The sequence below is a fragment of the Nycticebus coucang genome, chromosome 18 (assembly GCF_027406575.1).
Source record: "Nycticebus coucang isolate mNycCou1 chromosome 18, mNycCou1.pri, whole genome shotgun sequence".
NCBI classification, from domain to species: Eukaryota; Metazoa; Chordata; class Mammalia; order Primates; family Lorisidae; genus Nycticebus; species Nycticebus coucang.
Window position 1 is genome coordinate 73,318,874 of NC_069797.1, and position 25,057 is coordinate 73,343,930.

General features: G+C 46.5%; 2 protein-coding genes across 8 annotated transcripts in view; one reads left to right on the forward strand and one right to left on the reverse strand.

Moving 5' to 3' along the window:
• The first annotated feature begins 5,579 nt into the window (after positions 1-5,579).
• RAB37 (RAB37, member RAS oncogene family) overlaps positions 5,580-25,057 on the forward strand; it is a 60,135-nt gene continuing 40,657 nt past the window's right edge. The window contains exon 1 of one of the 2 annotated variants that reach the window (XM_053567703.1): positions 5,580-5,903. In XM_053567703.1, the coding sequence (XP_053423678.1) occupies positions 5,832-5,903 (72 nt within the window). In that variant the 5' untranslated portion in view covers positions 5,580-5,831. The remainder of the gene's footprint in view (positions 5,904-25,057) is intronic. The other variant, XM_053567701.1, reaches the window with a different exon arrangement.
• The window catches only part of CD300LF (CD300 molecule like family member f), a 37,882-nt gene continuing 34,901 nt past the window's right edge, over positions 22,077-25,057 (reverse strand). For 4 of the 6 annotated variants that reach the window (XM_053567696.1, XM_053567693.1, XM_053567692.1 and 1 more), the window contains 3 exons: positions 23,600-23,622; positions 23,175-23,315; positions 22,077-22,824 (listed from right to left, as the gene is read on the reverse strand). In XM_053567696.1, coding sequence (XP_053423671.1) covers positions 22,669-22,824; positions 23,175-23,315; positions 23,600-23,622 — 320 coding nt within the window. In that variant the 3' untranslated portion in view covers positions 22,077-22,668. The remainder of the gene's footprint in view (positions 22,825-23,174; positions 23,316-23,599; positions 23,623-25,057) is intronic. The other 2 variants (XM_053567698.1, XM_053567697.1) reach the window with 1 other exon arrangement.

Below are 25,057 nucleotides of genomic sequence, written 5' to 3' on the forward strand. Positions count from 1 at the left end.
GGGGAGGAAAGTGAAAGGAAGGACAAGGGTGCAACTGCTTCATCTCACATCTTGGCAACTTAAAAAATATCATCTCTAGTTAATCACGAGAAATGGGGTAGAGTCTGTTACGTGAAATTGTAGAGTTGACTAGTAGAACAGAAAATAGTGGGATAACTATACTGAGAAGAATGAGCAGAGGAAATATAGAAGTACTAGTCAACAGAAGATATTTGTAGCTGATAAAGAAAAAATTGATATGATAGGAACTAAAAGCAGGTTGATCCAAAGGTAGTGAGTCATCTCAGCTGATTGTTTTTTACCAGTTACAGATTGAACTCCTTGTTCTGCTCTTCCCCCTTCTCACGACTGCATTTGCTGCATTCGACTAGTCTCAAAAATAAAAATCTACTGTACAGAAGTCAAGAAAGATCTCAATGAGCTTATCAATAGACTAGACATGGCTGAGGAGAGAATTAATGAGCTTGAAGATAGGCAAATAAAAAAATTCCAAACAAAAATACGAAGAGGGAAAAAAGAAAGAAAACGGAAAATTGGATGGTGGGACAATTTCAAAAGATACAAGACACATGTCATTGGAATTTCAGAAGAAAAAAGAGAACCTTTAAGAATGTTCCAAAAATAATGCCAGAAATCAAATCACAGATCTAAAACACCAAGTGAAGTTAAGTGCAAAAAACAAATCCTACATCTAGTCATATCATATTCAAACACAGAAAACCAAAAATGAAGCCAAAGTAAAAACTAGGTTTCCTATAGAGAAACAAAAATATCGATCACAGCACACTTATCATCAGAAAGTATGCACACATAAATAACACCATAGGGCAACTATAGTTAATAATAATTTATTTTATATTTCAAAATAACTAGAGAAGTAGATTTGAAATGTTGCCAACACAAAGAAAAGATAAATGTTTGAGGTGATGGATACTGCAGTTGCCCTGATTTGATCATTACACGTTGTATGTTTGTATTAAAATATCACATGAACCTCATCAATATGTACGACCATTATGTACCCATAAAAATTAAAAATTAATTTAAAAAAGAAAGTATGCAAGCTAGATGAGAGTAGTGTAAAATATTTAAAGTGTTGGGGGAGGAGAAATCACCAACCTAGAATTCACTATCCAGGGAAATTATCCTTAAAAAATGAAGAGCCAGGTTCAGTAGCACAGACCTGTAGGCCCAGCTGCTCAGGAAGCTGAGGCAGGAGTTCGAGGCTGCAGTGATCATGTGCTATGATCATGCCTGTGAATAACCACGTCACCCCACTCTGAGTAACATAGCAAGACCCCATCTCTTAAAACAAAAGTAGAAAAAATAGAGACTTTCTCCGACAAACAACTGAGGAATTCATCATCACTGACTTTCCCTGCAAGAAATGTTAAAAGTTTTTTTCAAGCAGGACAGTGACACGTATCAGAAACTTGGATCTACATAAAGCAAAGGGGGTGTCAGAGAGGGAATAAATGAAGGTAATATAAAACCTCATTTTTCTTATTCTTAATTGATCAAAAATATAACTGTTTAACAATTTACTATTTGGTAATCATAGCATACGGCTAAGTGGCGTGAAGGTTGGCAAAGTCACAGGGATGTGGGGGGAGGAATTAGGATCCTGTTTTTCAGGTACGTGAGCTACACATGAAGCACAAATGGTGTTATTTATGGTGGATGTAGTTTTGTTTTGAAAATATACTGTAAAAATTCCACAAGAACCACTTAAAATGTTAAAAAATCATTCTACTGATATTCTGAGAAGAGAGAAAATGAAATAATAGAAATCGCTCAGAGAAACTGTCATGAATGCATAGCAGTTACAAACATGGTTGATAACAATGCAAATAGATAAATAATCGCTTTTAATGTGCATGGCATAATATGTCAATTAAAGGATATAGTTGGGCTCGGCACCTGTAGCTCAGAGGCTAGAGCGCCAGCCACATATACTAGAGCTGGTGGGTTCGAACCCAGCCCGGGCCTGCCAAACAACAATGACAACTACAACAACAAAAAAAGAAATAGCCAAAATAGCCAGGCGTTGTGCCCGGCACCTGTAGTCCCAGCTACTTGGGAAGCTGAGGCAAGAGAATCACTTAAGCCCAAGAGTTTGAGGTTGCTGTGAACTGTGATGACACAGCACTCTACTAAGGGCAACATAGTGAGACTTTGTCTCAAATAAATAAATAAATAATATAGTTTGTCAAAGGGGGTTAAAAACAGAATCTCTGGGCGGCGCCTGTGGCTCAAGGAGTAGGGTGCCGGTCCCAAATGCCAGAGGTGGCGGGTTCAAACCCAGCCCCGGCCAAAAAAAAAACAGAATCCCATTATATATTGCCTACAAGAAATCCACTTGAAATATAAAGACTCCAAGTGTTAAAAATAAAGGGACATGCACACTGACAAACACCCATTTAGACAGAGAGAAAGAGAGAGAGAGATAAAATAAGGGGTTAGAGGAAACTATACCATGCTAACGCTGATCAAAAGAAGCTGCAGTGGCTAAATTAATTTTGGTATAAGAAAACTCAGAAAAAGGGAAATTAGTAGTAGTGAGGAGAGACACTACATAATGACAAAGGGAAATTAGTTTCCCAAGAAATGTGTAAGCACCTAAAAACAAAGCATCAAAATACACAAGGCAAAATCTAATAGAAACACAAGGAGAAAAAGTTGAATCCACAATTATAGTGGGAGAATTCAAAACCCACTGTCAGTAACTGATAGATCCAGCAGGAATAAAATCCATCAGGATACAGTTGACTTGAGGACCATTATCAGTCAACTGGATCTGATTGACATTAACAGAATACTCTGCCCACTATCAACATCATCACAGTCTACTCAAGCTCTCCTGGAATATTCACCAAGATAGAACACAAAACACATTTTAACAAATGTAAAAGGATGAGGACATAAAACATACATGGTTCTAAATTAATAGAACTAATCACTTGAACATAAGTAGCCCTCTCATATTTTAATGGACACATTCCCTAAATGATATCTCTTTTCCTTTATTTTTTGTTTTCTGTTCAATATTCCTTCTGATCTCCTCTGCCTGGCTAATGCCTATGCATGCTCCGCCCAAACTTAAAGGTTAAAACTTTAAAACAGTATAATAATAAAAGCATAAACAAAGTTAACCATGAAAAATAAACTTCAGAAAATAATGCAATGTTTATGACATAAAGGATTAACTTCCACAATATACAAGAAACAGATTTTACAAATCTCTTTTAAAGAGTGCATTTATTCTTGACTCTTAATCCATTCTCTATACAGTAGCCCAAATAATATCTTTAAAACTCAAATCTAGCCATACCATTCCTCTGCTTTAAATCCTTCAATGGCTTGGCATTGCTCTTAAAATATAGTCCAAAACCCTTAACATGATCTACACAATCGGTTCCTTAACTCTAGTTAAGACCTCTCTAGTCTCCCATCATCCCTCTCCCCCAACTCTGCAGACTCCAACCAGACTGGGTTTTTCTCAGCTCCTTGCTACCAAAAAGTCTTTGCACATACTGATTGCTTTGCCTGAAATCACTCTACTGCCATCATCACTCCCTTCACCTGAGTAATATCTACTTTTCCTTCAGATTTCAGCTTAAACGTAATTTCTCATGGAAATCTTCCTTCATCAACTCCAGATAAATTCTGAACCTCTGCTGTGTGCTTTTCATAATCCTTAATAAACCTTCAGAGCTCAGAACCAGACACTGAGAAGGAATGACCCGTCCTAGGAATGTGAGATTCAAGACAGAGCAGTCACTGGCCTCTAGAACCTTCTTATCTACAAGTCAGTGTTGATGAGGAAGCTCAAGAAAAAGTTAAAATGAGAGGATCTAAGCCGTTGCTCCTCAACTTTTTTTTTTAATACACACAACTTGAGAACTTAATAGAATCTATGGGGCTTCTCCCCCAGAAAAATTCACAGAGGAAAAATTTTTATAACATTTCCAGCATTCCAAAGTTCCCCTAAAGTTCATTTATTCACCTCAGGTTAATGACCCCAACCACAGGCTGAGTGAGAATTTCATACACACAAACACACCGGTTCCCTAGCTTTATTTAGTTAATATTCATCATGTAAAACACAGTGACCTATGCCTGTGATCCCAGCATTTTGAGATGCTGAGGTGAGAGGATTGCTTGAGACTCCCATCTCTACCAAAAAAAAAAAAAAAATCAGCCAGGTACTCCAGCACACACCTGTAGTACTAGCTACTTGGGAGGCTGAGGCAGGAGGATGGTTCGAGCCCAGGAGTTGTAGATTACAGTGATCCACAATCACACCACTTGCACACCAGCCTGGGTGGCAAAATGAGACCTGTCTCAAGAAAATTAAAATTATCAAGTATCTATAGTCTAGAGATTCCAGTAATAACACCTTATAAATGAAATTCGCTTTGTATTTAAAAATAGAAAAATTTCCAACACATTGTTTCATTTATTCTTCACAAAAATCCAATGAAGTGTATACATGGATGACCTATCTTACAGATGAGAAATCTCAGGGAGCATAAGAGATGTGGCTGCAGCCACCCAGACAAAAAGGAACTGAAACCCAGAGTAAAATGCACCCTTTTAACCCTGAGCCTGGATCTTTCCCTCCATGTTTATATAGACTCAAAGGGCCATTGGCACTAGTTCTAATCCCTGGTGAGGGGGCCAGCATGTAAGGCTAACTCCTGAGGCTGTAATCCCTGCCCCAGTTCCCACAGTGGTCAGCCTCGTGCTATCCTTCTGGGGGGCGATGCAACTCTGCCATCAAAGGTCGTCCAGCAGGACATCTCCAGTATTAAGGGATGTAGCCACCATCCCCCACCCAGAGAGCAAAACACCTCAAATTTATTGAATTCTTAGTACACGCCAGGCACTGTTCTAGCCTCTTTACATGAATTAACTCATTAAATCCTCACAGCAACACCATGAGGCAAGTACAGTTAGTACCTCCATTACTTAGGAGAACGTAATTTGCCCAAGATTGCACAACCAATAATTTTCAAAACCAAGATATGAATTCTGAGGCCTGTGCTCTTAACAAAACCACAACTCTACCCCTCCTGAGCCAGTTGCTGTTAATTCTTGAGATCATATGTCTCCTGCAGAGTGTAATTAATTCTCTGGACCCAGTCCCTAAGAAAATGCACTTTAGCAGAATTGTGTATATTTCAGGAACTTCAGGGAGAGACCCCTAAAGCCCATCGTCTATGGACTTCGGGCTTAGAAGTGCAATTTATCTCATGCATACTGAGGGAATTACTTGTCCAGGTACCAAAGGAGAAGCGCCACAAGCGCCACCAGCGTGGCCAGCGCCGCAAGACTTCGCCTCTGCAAACGCAGGAGGAGCGCTGAGCTGGGCTGTGTGGTGACGAAGGTGCTTGTTCGCTGTGAATCAGGAGCCGCGAGCTCGCGGGACTGCAATGGCCGGAGAACGCAGCAGCGTCGCTGAGCCTCCGGAGTCCAATCGCTGAATGAGGTACCCACTGACCACCAACTGGACTCAAATCCTGAGTCCCTGCTGGAGTCACGCGACAGACTTGGGAGCGGACGGGATCTCGCAACCCTGGTCCCAGGTGCGCTGGGGCGGTGTCGCTGTTCCTGGTGCTGAAACGCCCCGGGCACGGAAGAGTGCGGCCTCCTGCCCTCCCGGTACGGCGCTGCGGCCGCTGCGGGAACTGCCCAGCGCTGAACGCGGATGCGGCCCGGACCTCGGGGCTTAGCCCGGAGCCTGCCACAGCCAGCGGAGCCGGGACCCAGCTCCCGTGAGCGCCGACGCAGAGCGCTGGGACTGCGGAGCAGCGCGCTCCAAGCCGGGCATGGACCTGCAGAGACCCGACTCCTACCAGGGGGGAGCTGGCCCTGTCTTCAATGAGCACGTCCTGCATAAGGTAAAAGTCTCCTCCATTCCCCGTCCCAACGCTGGGAGAGGACGCGTTCACCGCGAGTTCTCTCTGTTCTCCTGACTTTGCTTTGGGACTTAAAGAGAAACTAGCTTGTATGCGTGGGGGGGGGGGACCCTTTCTGTCTGACCCTGTTTGTGGCTCAGAACACAGATGCGTGAGTGCTTGGGAGGGGCCACCGCTGCCAGAAGCCCAGATGGTCAGGAGCTTCGTTTGTTCAGTTAAATTGCCTGTGTCCCTTCCTCCCTCCCTCCCTCCTTCCCCTTGCCATTTTGAACTCCTGTGTACACCGAGCACCTTTGCTCTCCCGAACCCTTACAGGAGACTATTTTTGTCCCTGTTAGAACTGTTAGCAGTGACCAAAGATCTGACTTTCTGGCCATGGAGTAATGATCTGCAGCACAGATAAACTGTTGTTTTCAATGCAGACTCCCTATGGCTCCAGAAAATTGCCCTCAGCAGTGACTCATTCATAGCTGCCTGCAAATGTATACTTACTCCAAAGCCCTAACACATCCGCTGCTTCCCTGGTCCAAGTTTCTTATGCAACTCAATTTTCAGCAATGCAGGTTTCTTCCTGAAATGGTTGTTGGGGGGAAAGTAGCAGCCTCTCTCCAGGTAACATTTTTCAGCCAAAATTCATCCCTTGGAAAAAATCAAAGCCTTGTATTTACCATGAGGAATTATTATGGCTCCCCCTCTCCTTTCTCTGACTTGGCCAGACTCTCTGCTCCAGCCCTTATATTTCCTACTTTGCTAATGCAGGCTTACCTGTTAGTCCTCTGAAAGGCTGTGTGTGAATCCTATACATGGAGATTTTTTAAATCAAAAGAGCACTCTGGAAAGTGTATGAATATAAACTTTGAAATAACGTGCTCTACCCTCCTACTCTGTATTTGTTTATATTTGAGGAAACTGAAGTCCAGAGAGGCAAAGTGACTTGTCCAAGAAAACGGGAAGGCAAATAGCAAAGCTGATACCAAAAGCCAAGAGTATGACTCCAAGTGAAGTGCTCTCTTCTCCATAGCCTTACAAAATTTCTCATCAGTGTGCTCCATAGACCAGCAGCATTGGGGTTACCTAGGAGTATGTTAGAATGTAGAATCTTAGCCCCACCCCAGACTTGCTGAATCTGCATTTTAACAAGATCCCTAGGAAATAAATGCGCACAGTAAAGTTTTAGATGCATGGCTCTTGGTTATTTTTGACACAAGTAAAAGAAAATCAGCTATTGAAGGGAGCAGATCTGTAGAATTTTTTTCTTTTTTTGAGACAGAGTCTCACTTTGTTGCCCTCTCAGTAGAGTGCTATGACGTTACAGCTCACAGCAGCCTCCAACTCCTGGGCTTAGGTGATTCTCTAGCCTCAGCTTCCCAAGCAGCTGGGACCACAGGCGCCCACCACAACGCCCGGCTAAGATCTGTAGATTTGATAGTCTAGTCCATGTGTCCTCTCCCCAGGTCTCTGAACCCTTGGGGCAGGGGTCCTCAAACTGCGGCCTGCAGGCCACATGAGGCAATATGATTGTATTTGTTCCCGTTTTGTTTTTTTTACTTCAAAATAAGATATGTGCAGTGTGCATAGGAATTTGTTCATAGTTTGTTTGTTTTTTTAAACCATAGTCCGGCCCTCCAACGGTCTGAGGGACAGTGAACTGTTTAAAAAGTTTGAGGACGCCTGCCTTGGGGTATGGAGAAGTGCTTTTTAAAGCCAACACAGTTTGAAGTAAACTAGAATAATGCCTGTGTTGCTTGAGGTGAAGAGTCTAGCCCCAGTAGAAAATGCATACAAGCAGGGGATCATAATCACAAATCAATTACAAAATCATCCTGGTCACAAAATATATGGGCCTCTCCAAGTTTAAGCCATCTTATAAATATATAAATATTTATTTTGAAAGCTTTAAGATCTGGAGTTCAGAGTTTTCAAAATATTGATCAGATCTGGTCTTTCCCACATCAATTAACCACACATAGAACATAAGATGTAGCCTATGAAAACTTAAACTTCCTTTGCATTTATTGATCCCAAAATCGAGAGAAAGCCTGTTCCATCAAGTTCAAAGCATTTTCAGACAAGCATCTATTTGGTCACCTTGGTTGTGAGCATCTTGAGAGCAGGAAGCAGACTTGAACTTTCTGTGATGCCAAAGTGACATATGTGTATAAGGGAAGTTTTTACATAGAGCTGATACATCCTCCTGATAGTATTTTATGATGGTGCTTGACTTTTTATTGTGATCCACTTAAAAGTCTTTTTGTAAATGGGCAAGGTATTGAAATACCAGTTCACCTAAAACATTGATGCTTTATGAAAAGAGAAGCAGTGTCATACACAGAGACCGTCAGAAACACACACACATTCCTCAGGCACAAGCCCATGGGAATAAGCTCATGCAATCTGCCTATACAAAAACCATGACTTCTGTGTAAACACCCAGCTGTGACTTCCCAAGTTGAATATCTCCTTTCTCTGGATGGTGGGATACAGGACACAAGGAAACTTCTCATTAAAATTCATTTATATGAAAAGCATATACCAAATATCATCCTTGGCAGTGGATGGCACTTGCACTTCAATGACTACCAAGAGCTAGAGGGCGAACCAGGTGAGGTGGAATAACTCTTAGAAGATTCTTAGAGTGTGAGCTGGGAGCTGGGAACTGCTTGGAAGCATTGTGTTCACCCACTTATCACATGCTTGGAGTTTTTAAATAGAGTTGCTGTTTTACGAATCTGAATATTTGATGCAACTAAATAATTTAAAGCATGTGAACAACCTTGCTGCTCTTTTCCTCAGGCATTGTCAGTCCTCTCTTGCTACCAGTCATGTCTCAAGGACAATGACCTGAGTTAGGGGCTCAGGAAAAGCCCACAAATTGGGTCCCTATTATGCCAGAGCCTGAGCTTACGCCCCAAGAAAATAAAAAGATTTTCATTTCATCTTCGCAGAGGGGGGCAAGGTTTTGCCCCAGATACCAGTGAATCAGGACAAAAGGATTCGGTCCAAGAGCTTACTTCCTAATTCACCATCATCAGTGCTCTGATCAACACCCACACACAGTAACTAAGCCTAACAAAGTCTCCTCTGCAGCATCTCAGAAAGACTGGAGGCAATAGGAAAAAAAAAAAAAAAGAAAGACTGGAGGCAGAAAGACATGGGCTGTCCATCCATTCATCTAGGGCTTGGTCCTTTTTGCTCTAAAAAAAAGGATTATTGGGGAGATTAGGATAAAAGATCTGTGTCCTCCAAAGCATTTCCTTTCCCTTTGGCTCTGCTCTGACACCTCTCCTAGGTGAAGGGCAACGGTAAGCAGGTCACCTCTGCTGTGCTCCCTGCTCCTTTGCACTCGTCCTGCACCTCCACCTTCGGCTGGCCTGGTTATTTCTGCATCTTTCAGTAAACCACAGACCCCATCCATTCATTCAGCAAACATGTCCTGAATGTTTCCAGAGTGAAAAGAACAAAGTTAGGCATTATAGAGAACACATCAAAAGGTGATTCCCAACTTTAATAAGCTTGTGGCCTACCAAGCCCACACTGATAATCCTGCATCAGATCAGAAGTGCCCCGAGAAAGGTAGAGGAAGATGCAGAGAAATGACCCAGGAAGAAGGGGTCACTTCCAACCTCAGTTTGAAATTATGGCTTCTCACTTATGGCCTCTGACTGAAGTTCACATCCAAAAGAAGCAAGAGCTCCACACCCACAGCCTCTCGCCCCCACAGAGCTGTTACCCGCGGATCCCAGAGGAAGCCCTGGATATAGCAACATTGTCCTTCCCTGCCAGAAAATATTACCAGGGAAAGACAAAGAAACCATCAAAAGACCATACACAGCTGTTCCGTTTTCTTCTTCCACCATTCTTTATCCCACGGGGGCTTTTTTTCCTCAATCAAATAACACTAATGGCACACCAGTCTGTGACCAAAGAATCCAAATCCACAGGGAAATTTGTGCCTTGTAGGCGAAGAGATTTTCCTTTCAAAGTGAGAGCACTAGCCCCAGTTCTGGAAAGATTTCCATCCTCAGCTCAGGAATACGACACTTGATCTTAGCCAAAAGGCCGAGAAGTGATTTGGCTCAGGAATAAACAAGAAGCCAAGAAGAGCGGCTGCTCCCTGTGTAATGTTTCCATTTGCTTATTTTCGTCTCTTGCTTGCATTGAAGGCTGATGGATAAATAAATGAAGTGCACATTACATCAGTCAAACTCGGGCCGCCTGGGACTCCTCTGGCTAATTGGTGGGTCCTGCCCAGAGCAGGCAGCTGGCATGGGAGGGGTGCTGCCTGGTTCAGAGGATAACTTCAGGAAATGACGATGACTCAGTTCAGTGTCTCAAAGTCATCTTCCAAGGCCTCTTTCCCTTCAACTTGGAGCCCCTGGGTCTTTGGAGAGAAAATGTTTGAGACTCACTAGCATCATAAGTGGTTCTGGGGAGGGACATCTTGCATTCTCACGGCAGGAAACCCAGCCTTGCTGCAAGGAAGGGAACAGCCAGAGGTGAGCACCAGGCTAGGGAATTGTTGAAGTGGGCACTTGAAGTGGTTCTAAACTTATCCCACACGCTCCTGGCTTCTTTCCTCCACTTCTCAGGCAAGAGAAGTTGCCTCTAGAGACTGCAAGTGAGGATGGAGATCACAGCTCCTTTGCTAACTTGCTCAGGCAGTGCAGTTCCCCAGCTGAGAGCAGCCCTGGTCCACCCTCCCATCCGCCAACCAGAGGAGGTTTTCTGAGGTCAAGTGAGAGAGCTCCAAGCAAACAATGGAACTAGAAATCTTAACCCCTGACTGACTGCACCAGACCTCAAGCTGCTCCTGAAGGCAGCAAGGTCCCAAGTGGTACAGTGAAAATAGTGTAACTGTTGAGGCGGGCAGGGCTCAAGAATTTCCCTAGCAAATGGTTCCTATTTCCCTGGCCTTGATGCCAAAGTCTGCTCTCTCCCTTTGTATTTGCATTTCTGCTTCGTAGTGGACAGTTTCTACTCATCAACGTAAGGGTGTTATTTAATAATGTGTGCTTCTGCAAACGCCACTAGCGTGCTGTCAGCTATCTTGAAGCAAGCTGCATTTAAGCTCAAATTTCCTCTTGCTTGCTCATCCTCTGCCCCAGCTGCCCCCCACACACACACATGCACGGGCGCACACGCGTGCACATACTCGTCCACACACTCACACATACATGCCCCTGCTCTCATAAGCTGTAGGCAGGGTCAGTGATAATGTGTTTTCCATCTCTGTCTCCCTTATCTTTTGTTATGGCCTTTTAAAAGCAAAGCAAACATTTCTCCTCCACTTCTTACTCCCCCCCCGTTTGAATGCTGTATCCACATCGTCCCTCACCAACTCTGTTTACTAAAAATTGGTTCTGCTGTTCATCACACCATTACCCCTAGGAGACAGTCAGGAACTGGTAGCGCCTTCCCCCAGCTCACACTGAGAAGCTGTGTAACCTTTGGAAAGAAAACAAACCACACAATGGGTCACACTTGTAATCCTAGCACTTTGGGAGCCCAAGGGGGAAGGATCACTCAAGGCCAGGAGTTTGAGACCAGTCCGAGCAACATAGCGAGACACCCATCTCTACAAAAAATAGAAAAATTAGCCTGGTGTGGTGGTACATGCCTGTTGTTCCAACTACTGGGGAGGCTGAGGCAGGAAGATCCCTTAAGCCCAGGAGCTGGAGGCTGCAGTGATGGTGATGGTGCCACTGCACTCCAGCCCAGGAAAAAGAACAAGACCTTGTCTCCAAAAAAAAAACTTTTTTAAGCTTCTGATAGAAAGTCTACATGAGACAGAGCCCTCGGGAAACCCTCCGTCTATAGAGGACAGTCCCAAACCTTTGTCTTTACCCAGATTCCTCTTCACCTCTGGGTCCAAACTCAGGTTTCATTAGGTAATAAACCGAGAAGTATTAAAATCATCTCTGCACTGTAATCTAGAGGGACCCAATAAGACTAAGAACTATTCACAATAAATGATGAAAATAAACACATGGGTGTTTTGTGCAGCATTTCACAGTTTACAAAAATATCTTTAATATATGCTATGACACTTTATACTTACCACATGCTTTTTCCAGTATTTACATTATAGATAAGGAAACAGAGGCCAGATGGACAAAACTAAATTACTTGCTCGAGGTCACAGCTCACATCGTGGAAATCCAAATAGTTCCAACCATTATAAGCACGTATGTGCACGTGCTGGTCCAAGCACTTTACATCTGTTAATTTACTTAACCCTGCAACAACCCTATTTTAATCTCATTTTACAGATGAGTAAACTGAGGCACAGAGGCATGCAGGTACTTGCCTACGGTCAAATTCAACCAAGATGGAGAGGCAGAGGGATGGAATTAGGAGAGGACGAGGGTGTCATTACTTTAGGGTATAGACTATGTGGCCTTCAGCTACGTGGAGTCAATTTTCCTCACCCACCCATAAGTCGCTCCATCTCTCCAGACAGGCTTGTGTTAATCAGACTCACAAGACCTAAGTATTGCCCTAGATGCCAAGCCACATTATAATCAGCAGATTGTTTACTAAGCATGAAATCTAGCAAACAAGGAGACTTGGCATTGAAATGTTTAATGCTGTCAGGCTTCTATGGTTTGGTGACTGGCTACACTGTGAGGACAGCCTCCATCTACAGTGGGGTCTTCCTCCCAACCCTGAACTCTGCCTCTCTCAACGGTGTTTAACTGTGACTTGGGTCGAGGAGGCATGCTCTTCTCTCCTGGTCTATATTTCCTGCAATCCTCTAGGAAATACTTGCCTTTGAGCTGAGAATGCCCTGGCCTTGACCTGGCTGTGGGGAGGAAAGGGGAGGGGATGCTTCCTGTTCTGAAACCTCCGTCAGTCATACCCAGAGTCGTCAGCTCATGTTTCTGCCTCTGTCTCACTCAGTGCCTATGGGATTTGGGTTTCAGGGAAAAAAAACATGAAATAGAAAAAAGATGATTGGGATCATTTCCTTATATCCCACCTCCACCCCTCCCTACATGTCCACCCCTTGAAATCTAACCTTTCTGCCCAGGAATCCTGAGATGACCAAACAGACATTTGCTGGGCACCATGTGTCAGACCCTGGCTCAGACCCAGCAGGCTGGGTGGATCAGAGGGATGGCACAAAAAGAGATGACTCAAGCCACATCTGACTTCAGCCCAACACAGCACATGACCTCCTTAAAGGTCAGGGGCCTCTTGTCTCACATGGTGGGAAGCTGAGCCCCTGAGGACCACAGCAAATGCTCACAGCTCTCCAAGTTCTGGGTCCTGGCTGAACAACTGCTCTGAGTGACTATAAAGCCCAGAGGCCTGGTTAGGACAAGGCTCTGCCTCTTAAGGTCAGTTGACTCTGGGCCCCAACATAGGCATCCTGTCAAGCCCATGTCCAAGAAAGGAAGACATTCCCCAGTGCACTTCTGAGAAGTGCCTGGAGCAAAAATCCAGGACCCAGGGTTGGCAGAGTCCACACATGGAAACAAAGCCGGCTCCCCTGTCTGAATATCTCCACATATCTGTGATGAAAAATCTCCAACCAAACTCAGAGACATCAGGGCTCTGACCCTTTTGGATGTCACAGCAATACATGAAGAGAGGCTTGGGCGGCGCCTGTGGCTCAAGGAGTAGGGCGCCGGTCCCATATGCCGGAGGTGGCGGGTTCAAACCCAGCCCCGGCCAAAAGAAAAAAAAAAAAAGAGAGAGGCTTGAGAGAGACAGAGGTGGGGGCCAGATGAGCCCCGCCGTGTGCCCTCAAGGACCTTCGTCCTCCATGTCCTGAAGCCAAGGCCCCTCCAGACACAGACACTTGAGGTGGCAACATAGCATGGCCCATGACCACTGTTGCCCTGACCACCACATGTACCGTCCATCGACCCACCTGTTCATCTCTGTCCTGCCCACAACCTGCCTTCTCCACCAGCTCTCCTGGCCACTGCCTGTCCTGCTCATGGATTACAGCAGGAGACATCTCATTAGCAAGAAGGAGAACTGAACTTTAGATGCCAAAAAAAAGCAAAAGAAAAAAAGGAAACAGGCTTTATCCCAGCTCTGCCATTAACCAAAAGTACATCCTTGGTCATTCCATCCAAACAGCACCTTAGAATTTGCAGAACTCTTACACACACACTGTCGACTTCCACAGCACTGATCATAAGCAGCACGGGCATCACCACTGGCTGCAGAAAGGGAGCTCTGGTGGTCAGGACCCCTTTGATTGCCAAGGACAAACCCCAACTCAAACCAGCTTAAACCAAAAAGAGAGTTCATTGGCTCCTGCACCTGAGAAGGCTGGGGTGCTGCAGAAACCCAGCTCAGCTAGACCCAGACACTCACAATGACATCAGTCTCACTCTCTCTGGGTCCCATCATTCTTCCCGCTGGCTTGGCTTCTTCTCATGAGGTCCCATGATTGCCAGCGGCTCCAGATCACACTCTGAACTAAGTCCTGGATCTAATGTACATGGGAGACTAAAATGGTCACACACCCGTCCCTGAACCAGTCGCTGTGGCCAGAGGGAATATGATGAAAGGAGTGTCACGTGCCCACCTGCAAGTTACAGTCAGTCCCACCCAAATCCTGTGGACCAAAAGGGGAAGAAAGTGGTTTCCAAGCAAAATGAGGTGGTACCAGCAGGAGGCTAGTCATACAAACACAACAGCTGTCCCCAGCCAGTCCTAGGTGGGGCTGGGGCTCAACATTTTTAAATCTTTAATGAGAAGTGACTGAAAAAGAAATTAACTGAACCTGTTATTGTCCCACCTGAACTGGGCTGTTTGTGCCTTACACGTGGTGTCACATAAGGCTGAATAAACTTATTCAGGTTATTAATGACTGGACTTAGGAAATGAACTTCTATCACCCTGTAGAGCAGTTGGTTTATTGGGGCTGATGCTGCAGACCTCACTGTATCAGTGGAAATAGAATTTTCTCTGAAGGAAATAGATGTCAACCATCCAGAAAAGAGTTCAATTTGGGAGCAGGGGAGGAGGCCTCAGGAGGTGAAACTCAGGCTGGGGTAATGGAAAGTTCTTCCTCCTGTCTTTGGGACCAGGAGCAACTGGTCTGGAGATAACTAGATCTTTCTGACGGGGGGTCGGGGGAGGGCACGACAGCCCAGGGCCACCTGAAGGCAGGTGAGAAGCAAGGCGGAAAGCAGCCCCTCCGCCAGGTCCTGTAGGGTCCTGCCCTTGGTTTAGAGATTTTCCTTTGCCATCTTCAAAGTCTTAATCATTTTTGTACATGGGGGCTGTATTTCTGTGTATACTCTGTCCCACAAGTGACCCAGCCATTTGCAGCAGTTCTCAAACTGTGGGTCACGACCCCTTTCAGGGGGTCAAACAACCCTCTCACAGGGGTCGCCTAAATACATCCTGCCTATCAGATATTTACATTATGATTCATAACTAGCAAAATTACAGTTATGAAGTAGCAGTTAAAATAATTTTATGGTTGGGGATCACCACAAATGTATTAAAGGGTCGCGGCATCAGGAAGGTTGAGAACCACTGTCCTAGAGGGTCTGAGCCTGGCTCTGTTTTGAGCTATTCCGTGGGCGACCCTGCCTTCTGTTGGCCTCACACCACACCTGATTTCAGCTGCACCTTGAGGAACCATGTCTTGGGCCAATTAGCAAAGGGGTGGACAGCTGTTCCCCATGCCTGGCACTGTGTCAACAGTGGTGTTTACTGGCAAGGCGTAGCCACCAGCAAGTTACAAGACAGAACGCCAAACCCGGGGCTCTGACTCCAGGCCCCGACTCCTCCCATTACCACACTGGCAAGTCCCTCCCTAGATTCCCAGGGCCTGTGGAGAAAGGAAGGCTCTGAACAAAGGCTCCCCCCAGGCACCTCCCCAGATTCTAGTGAAGCCCTGGCAACAATCTCGGTCTGGCCCAGGACAAACACCAGAGGGAAATCAGTGCCACCAGGAACATTCATTCACAAAGCAGAGACTCTGCCTCCAGAACTGCTCAGATGAGGCAGGCCCAGATGCACTGAGTCACCATTAATTGGGTCTCAGGAGCAAAGGAGCCAAACAGCCGCGTCCCCTGTGGGCCTGCCTCCACCAAAACCCAAATGCAGGATAAGAAGCTCAGGAAATCAAGCCAACAGCGCTGCTGGGTAGATGCTCCTTCCCTTCACTCGCAAGTCCCCTCATACCTGCTTTCAAGTCTTCTTGTATTTTAAGACAAAATACTTTACCTACCTCTCCCACGTTCGACTTTCCCCTGCCACTTACCAGACAGCAGTGTGTTTCAACACAAGGCCACAAGGTCTCCGAGCCCTTCTGCCTTGGCGGCTTGTTGATTCTGAAAAGGCCACGTGAAGTTTTGAAATGAGCGCACCGTATGAGCGGGGCAAGCTCCTCTGATAACCAAAGGGCAGGCACTGGCAGTGCGACTAAAACCAGGGTCTGTGACCTGTTGCTTCTTTGTCACGGAAACCTTCAGCATCATTGACACAGAACTCTGCGTGGGAATGCCACCCAGCGAGGATGCTCTTCTTTACTAGGAGTAGATTTCTACCACACAAGGGCTGTCGCTTCTGTATTTCTGCCCTTAATTCTGAGCCCCTCCTCAGGGGCACCTTTGGCAAAACAAATGAGTTGCTTACTCTTCCTTGATGAAAGGACTGGGCCATGTGAGGATGTGGTCACAGTGGGCTACTTTGGGGAAAGGACTTGTCCGGGAGGAATCTGGCTGCTTACAGGCATCTTTATCACAACCACTCGAGGACCAAGGGGCCCTCATGAGTGACACCCTTAGTCGGCATCCAGACAAATAGGACCACTAGAGGCCCTCAACGGGAAGCTGGGCTACATCAGCTAAGTTGTAATAGAAAAGATTGTCAGAAAACGGTGTGAATGTCCAGGTGCAGGTGGCTCTCACCTGTAATCCTCATGCTGTGGGAGGCCGAGGTGAGAGGATTGCTTGAGCTCAGGAGTTGGAGACTAGCCTGAGCCAGAGCGAGACCTGTCTCTAAAAAAATAGCTGGTGTTGTGGCGGGAGCCCTTGAACCCAAGAGTTTGAGGTTGCTGTGAGCTAGGACGTCACAGCACTCTACCCCAAGGGGACAGAGTGAGATTCTATCTCAATAAAAAAGGAAAGAAAAGAGTGTGAACCAGATCAAAAGATGCCAGCGTAATGCATGCGTAAGTATTATACCAGCCCTTGACAGAGTCACCGTCAATTTGTAGGAAATTACACACAGGCAACATAAATAGATATTGGCATAAAGTTACCAAGAGTCCTTTCTTGGGAAACACTGTCTATTATTCTGAGACGTGGAGTGCTCCAAGGTCCTTTATTTTATGAAATTATGGTGATGACAGATGGATTAGTAGAAACTTTCTTAACCAATCCCTCGCTTAACCAATACCCTTCAGTCTCTTGGGTGGAGCCTCCTGGCTTCATGCCTGAGACACAATAAGCACCCACGATTGGTGGATTCCTCTCTGGAAACTCCACTCGCTGCTCTTCTCACCCACTGAGGTGCCTGGTTAACAAGAGTCTGCTGTTTGGGTCCAAACGTAACAATGTAATCGAAGGAATTCACTCATAAACTAAGAAGTGAAGAATGTGAGCAGAAAGGACATGGACCTATGAAAAAAAGAGTGTAAACAAAAAGAGAACTACTATTTCTGAAAAACTGAAATGAATGCTTTGGAAAGATTCTATGAAAGTCTGTCATTAAAAGAAAATGCTGTCAAATTGCAAATGGGTGAGAGAACTGTAATATTGGGAGGAAAAGAAAAATGAATATGGGTTTTACAATCAGATACTTCAGAAGGGTCTAGAATTTCTTGCTCCATGTTAAACTGGAACTGGAATGCCAGGACAACATGATGTGCACGTAGTTTGTGCAGGCAAAGGAGGGGGCCCCATCTTTCAGTAGGAGCATAAAAAAAGGCCTCTGTAGGGCGGTGCCTGTGGCTCAGAGGAGTAGGGCGGCCAGCCCTGTATGCTGGAGGTGACAGGTTCAAACCCAGCCCCGGCCAAAAACTGCAAAAACAAAAACAAAAAAGAGTTCTATATCAAAATACTAGAAAATTCATGCACATTTAAATATTTTAAGTCAAGTCAAAATAAAACAAAGAAAGAATACAGTATATCTCTTTTATGATTTCCTGGCTTAGCCAACTTTTTCAATGAACTGGCCAATGACCAATTCTAATTACACTGGAAAAGACTCTACCTACTTGGTAAAATAAAAGCCTAATCTCTATATCCGCCCGTCAATCTAAAAAATTATTGGTACACGAATGTAACCAATGTCGGCAGTCTGCTCCTTTCAAGGCTTAGTGGCTTTGAATTTTGTTTTCCAAAATGTCAAGCAAAGGTTGCCTTTAGCCTCACTTCAATGCAACATCTATCTCAATCTTGTATCTTACTAGCTCAGTATTTTTTTTCTCCCTCAACTGACTCTCAGAGAACCTCTGTCTTCTGGAAACGAATGATATACACATAGTTCTCAAAAGAAAACTATCCAAACCCTATAATTTTATCATGTAAAATCTTTATTAAATATTAATAATTTAATATTTAAAGGGTCTGTGACCTGTTGCTTCTTTGTCACAGAAACCTTAGATGGGTTATCAATAACTAGGCACTCAATCAGAGCTGAGTCCTTAAATATCCTGGACTTTGTGTCAACAGAATGTCTTTCCTGGAAACCATACAGCCAGGGAGTGAATACCATCCTCGCTCAGACCAGAGGAACTGTATCTAAATTCTCTCTTGAAATAAGGGTGCTGGCCAGCCACCCGAAATCAGCCTTAGCTAAGTCGTTATGGAGCAGCCGGATGTGGCTGAGACAAAACCCAGATACCAATCTGTAGATGTTATGAAACGATTTCCTCTTGAGCCTCTTGCGTATGTATGCCTCCCTCCCCTAGCCCTGGCTATTTCCCCAGCATGCTCTAAACCCTAGCTCAGGCTTGAACAAAGCAGACTGGGTTAGAGGCTGACTCCTGAAGCCAACACCCAGCACGGAAAGAACCCAGATTCTTCCCACCAAGACCCCCAGTCAGAACCTGCTCTGCTCAGCTGTGGAATTGACCAGACTGGTTCATGAATGCCAGGGCCCAGTCACCTCCATCTCTGAGGACACAAAAAGCTACAAAAAGCTAAAATCCAGATATCCGGAATTTTGGATACAAACATTACATCCCAGTAACATATCTGTCTTGTAGACTTTTTTTCCTTGAAGTTTCAGTAAGATACTTAAAAGTGGTCAGGGTGGATAAGTCCTTTTATGCCAATTTATCACTCAACTCAGTTAGGACACCACCTTCCACTTCCAGCCCCTGTCTGCTGTCCAGAGAAATGCAGAAGCAGCCAGACTCCTCCAACCAAGCCAAACTGAGCTAAATTCTAGTCTTCTCTGTTTCCACATTTGTGTCAGAAGTTTCGTGATAATAATCTTCACTAGGATCTGTGATTGCTCATTACCAGAAGAGATGAATTCCTCACCATCCAATGTAAGCATATACTTGTGCATTCTGTCTGGTGCTGGCTGCCTAAAATGAACTCAGAATTAAAGCCACTTCATGCCCAGTGGGTGAAAGGGTGAGAGGATGCCCTGGCCCCAGGCCTTCCCTTATGATCTTTATTCTTCTACTTTGATTCGCTCTAATTCTTATACTTTTCCATTTCAAGATCTCTCTGTAAGCACTTCTTGCTCTATAAATCTTAAAACAAGCTGTGTCAAAAACAGCCTCACTCTGACCTGACCAGCTTAAAGGATTAGCTCAAGAATGGTTAAGCTCACTTTTGAGATTCCAGGGAATTGTCTTTGGTGCAATGGGAGCAGGATCTACCCACCAAGATCACCCACCAGTGCCAGGTCCACGTGGGTGTCTGTAGCTGTGAGAAGCCAGATGAACCGCGGAAACACTGACAATGGCCTGCCAGACACGTCCACAGTCCCCATACCCCTGCGTCACTGACCTGTGGTCCTCAAGCATAGCTTGACCAAGCCATGATGCCTCTTCCTCTCCCTGACCCTTTATCCCCAGCCTCCTCCAAATCAACTTAAGTGAAGCAATAGACCTTTGTCCTACAGCCAGAGGGGGTCATGGCCCCTCCTCTCCCCCTGATTTTCAGGAAGGGAGAAAATCTCTCCATTCTTTTTTTTTTTTCTTTTTTGACACAGAGCCTCAAACTATCACCCTGGGTAGAGTGCCATGGCATCACAGCTCACAGCAACCTCCAACTCCTGGGCTTAAGCATTTCTCTTGCCTCAGCCTCCCAAATAGCTGGGACCATAGGCGCCCGCCATAACGCCCGGCTATTTTTTGGTTGTAGCTGTCGTTGTTTGGAAGGCCTGGGCTGGATGTGAACCCGCCAGCTCTGGTGTATGTGGCTGGCACCTTAGCTGCTTGATCTACAGGCGCCAAGCCGAAAATCTCTCTATTTCATACTTCTGGGAAGTGAATCCTAAATTTCCTTAGGCTCAGCCCAACTTCCATCCCAGAATGATGAGCACCATGGTTTCTGCCCTTGAAGAACTTTTTCAGTGTTCCCAAGTCTGAACTAACTGTGTTATTTATTCATGGAGTCAATCAGCAAATTTATAAGAACCTACCACATGCCAGACTCCAACTAGGCATGGGGGTATGGGAAGGAAGAAATGGAAACAATAAACCCAGATACCAAAAAATAAATAAGTAAATGCTAGGAAGGAAGTAGCCCGGGAGAATAGACAGAAATTGGGGTGGGGAGCAGGGGTTGCTGCCCTCAGGTGGTCAGGGAAGGCCTCTGGGAGAGTGACATTTGAGAGTGACATTTGAGCTGAGATGTGATGATTAAAAAGAAGCTAACTGGGCAGCGCCTGTGGCTCAATGAGTAGGGCGCCGGCCCCGTATGCCAAGGGTGGCGGGTTCGGACCCAGCCCCGGCCAAACTGCAACAGAAAAATAGCCGGGCGTTGTGGCGGGCGCCTGTAGTCCCAGCTGCTTGGGAGGCTGAGGCAAGAGAATCGCGTAAGCCCAAGAGTTAGAGGTTGCTGTGAGCCGTGTGATGCCACGGCACTCTACCTGAGGGCGGTACAGTGAGACTCTGTCTCTACAAAAAAAAAAAAAAAAAAAAAAATAGAAGCTAACTACTCACAGGTCTGTGGGAAAAACATTCCAGGAAACACAGCCAGTGCTTAATGCGCTGAGGAGGGAGCAACCCTCTTCTAATTAGGACAGTAGAAAGATCGATGTGGGTGGAGCAGAGCAGTGAGAGGGAGAGTGGAGGAAATGGAGTCAAAGGGTCACGTGGGGGCTGTGGACCCCGTGGGAAAGAAATCATCAGCAGGGACTCATCATGTTCGTGCTTTGAAATGATCACTGGTTGCTGGGATGAGAACAGACCCAGGGCAGGGAAAGAGAGAGGGAGTCCAGGCAGGAACTGATGCTTGCTGGGACTCGGCTGGTAACCACAGAGGTGATGAGATACGGTAGAATTCAGAATATGAGGCAGGGTGTGGTGGCTCACACCTGTAATCAAAGCACTTTGGGAGGCCGAGATGAGTGGATTGCTTGAGCTCAGGAGTTCAAGACCAGCCTGAGCAAGAGCGAGACCCCATCTCTAAAAATAACGACATGTTGTGGAGGGAGCCTGTAGTCCCAGCTACTTGGGAGGCTGAGATCAGAGAATCACTTGAACCCACGAGTTTGAGGTTGCTGTGAATTTTGACACCACATCACTCTACCAAGGGCAACATAGGTAGAGTGCTGCCCTATGTTGTCTCAAAAAATAAAAGAATTCAGGATATGAGCTGGACGGGGGCTGCCAAGACACTAGAACAAAGACACTAAGTCCAGTGTCTGTAAATATTCGTTAACTATCCCTGTGTGAGCTTCTGTGTGAGTGTGTACACCCACATGCTCACACACACACTAAGCATGGCCGGGACTCTAGACTCTGGAGCCATAATGCCTGGGTTCAAATTCCAACTTACCTGCTCATTAGCCATAAAGCTTGGTTCAAGTCACTGAACCTGTATTCCTCTGGTTCCTTGTCCACAAAATGGAGACAATAACAGAAGTCCCCTGAGGGGTTGTGAGGATTAAATTAGTCACTAAATGGGAAGTATTTAGAGAGAGGCACTTGCCATGTCGTGTATGAGTTTCCCATTGCTGCTGTAACAAATCACCACAAATTTAGTGGCTTACTGAAAACAACACAAATTTATTCTCCTACAGTTCTGGAGGTCAGAAGTATAAAATCAGTTTACTGGGCTCAGGTCGGTGTTCTTTTCTGATTCCTTCAGAAGGCCCAAGGGAGAGCCCACCCCTGCCTCCTTCAGCTGCTAGAATCTGCGGCGCCCTTGGCTGCTGGTCTCCATGCTCCACCCTCCATTCTCATCATCCCATCACCCTCTCTTTTGATCCTCTTGTCTCCTTCTTCTGAGGACCCTTGTGATTATGTTCTAGGTCCACTTAGATCATCCAGAACAATCTCCACTTCTCAAAATCCTTCAATTAAATATCAATACATTGTCCCCTTTGCCACAAAAGATGACATTCATAGGTTCTGGGGATTAGGATATCTAATATCCCAGGGCACATCCCAAGCCCCCTCCCCAGCTATGTGGGAGAGGAGGGGTATGCAGGGAGATCCCTGACTCCCTGAAGCCCCCTGAGGCTAGGTCCTGGAGCTGGGGACACTGCTGGCCAATCAGGAGGAGGTCCTGGTGAGGACAGCAGGGACAGAAAGCTGACGAGGCTGGAAGGTGCTCACAGGCCTTGCGTGGGGTCCAGGCTAAGGCTTCCTGATGGTGCTATACTGTGTGAGCTCCTGGTGGCTCCCACCAGACACATGGGTGACATGCTGGCCAGTGTTGCTATAGGTCGGTTCCTGATCCAAGATGCCCAAAGACAGAGATGCATAGGAAACTTCCTGCCTCGGAACCGAGTGCTGCAATGAAGATGAGCATAAGATCAGAGAGGCCGGCGGAAAGCTGTGGCCATGGGAAGAGGAGCCCTTGGACGAGACAGCTGACGGGAAGACACCTCAGAGCCTCTGACATAGAGCATCCCCTCCACTCTGCCAGGCACACTGGGCTTCAACCAGGACATGGCAGATCCTCCCGCAGCTCCACATAGGGCGGCACATTTCCTACAGAACTCCAAGTCCCTTTAGCTCTATCCTGCCCTGGCGAGGACCATGGTTGACTGGTCCCTGAGGCCACCTCGCTGTGCCCATGAGAGCAGGTGGAAGCCCATCCTCCCCACCCCGGCCTCACTCAGCCCCAACAAAAGGCTCACCATAGTGACATATTCCACCTCCACCAAGGGAGCGGAGGGGGCCTTCACGGAGGCCTTTTTCCGGGAGGAGCTGGAGGAGGTTCCTTTCTGCTGCAGGGTCAGGTTTGCATAGCAGAGTTTGTCCTCGAGGGGCTGCACAGCCTGGGACAGGGAACACAGGCTGGACATCACAAGACCCAAGTGTGGGCACAGGGTCTTCTTCTGCAAAGATTCACCAGCCTCCTCCCAGGCCCTCCACTCCCCACTTCTCAGGCTCCCCACCCGTGCTCCCCCTGGCTGTTTCCAGGCCCCACAGGGGAGCATGAGTGTGGGGGTATTTGGCACATGGCTTGTCTGACTCTTTTGGACCTTCTAGAAGATGGAAAGGAGGAAGTCAGGGGAGGAGCTGCCTGGTCTCTCAGGTCCTACCTTGGGAACTCTCTTACCTGCTCTGGAGATATCCCAGAGGCTAAAAGACAAAAACAGTCTAGAATTAGAAAGCCCATCCTTGAGATTCACAGGGACCCCAGCTGTTGGGGAAGAGAAATATGTAAGAAAAGGCATGAATGAGGCTCCAGGCTGAGAGATGGGAATGTGGTTCTAATGCTGACTCCCAGATGACACATTCTGTGACACTGGTCTTATCACCCCTCTGAGCTTTCATTTCTCCATTGAAAAGGGGAGACATCTCAGCCCCTGTTCCTGCATCATGGGTCTGTGTGATCAGCTGATCAGGTGGCCCTGCCAGCCATCAACTCCCTTGGGATTAAGTTTCTTTCTGCAGAATCCCAGGCTCAGCCTGCAGAAGTTCTACCTGTGACTCCACCATTTCTCTACACAAGGCATCCTTCAGAGTTCAACCCAATGGCACACTTACCTTGGCAGCCGCCCTGCCGGGCTGTCTAACCTCCTCCCAGCCCCCAGAGCCTTTGCTTTATCCCACTGAACTGCTTGCATCCCCCATGCTTGGCTGCACTGGGCAGCGGGAGCTCAGTCATTCATGTGCAGAGACAAGATTGCTCCAAGCCACCCCCAACCCCGAGCAGAGTGTATGAGCTAGGGCGACACAGTATGGACCTATTTTCAGGTGGCTGCTGGTGCCTATCTTCTTTCTGTCCCTTGGCCCTTCCCTGCCACCACCCACATCCCCCCTTCTCTAGGGACAACTAAGAAACAAGGGGCAGGGGGGCTTCCCCAAGTTTTAGTTTCAAAAGATTAGATACCAAGGGACATAGGAAAATCTCAGAATTTAGACCTTGGACAGACTCCCCAAGCCGTGGAGAGGGAGAGGTGTTGGAGAAAGCCCAGGAGCTCATGGTTCCGAGGAGGGAAAGGGTGCTGTTACTGAGAATGTGGAAGTGAAGCCAGACAGGAAAAGGACACAGTTGGGGCCAGATCACATGAAGTGTGAGCCCAGCTCCTGGGCAAAGAGGTTCCTCCCTGCAGAGCAAGTTCACATGCAGCAAGTAGGTCTCTGCTGGGAAAGGCTGTGGGCAGGGGAGCAGCAGGAGTGAGGACCACCCCAACCCTTCTGAGCAGACCCAGAGGATTATTGTGTGAGTGATGTGCATGTGCGTACGCACAGGTGCACCTGCTCTGTGTGTGCATCTGCTCAGGCCTACAGGTGCGTGCGCATGTGTGTGTGTGTGTCCCTTCCCTGGTGTCAATCTAGTCCTCCTTGGCAACCATACAGACTCCACTCGACTCTAGAGTCTACTCCAGGTACTTCATACTGTGCTGCCCAGCTGGGGCGTTATCTGTCTCTGCCACCAAGGGCCAAACCAGGAAACAGAGAGGGACGAGAGTCAGAGAGAAGAGGAGAGGAACAGGTGTGCAAGGCAGACAACTAGTGCCAAAACTCCCAGGGCTCCCCTGCAAGCTCCAGCCCCCCGTGCCTTGGACTG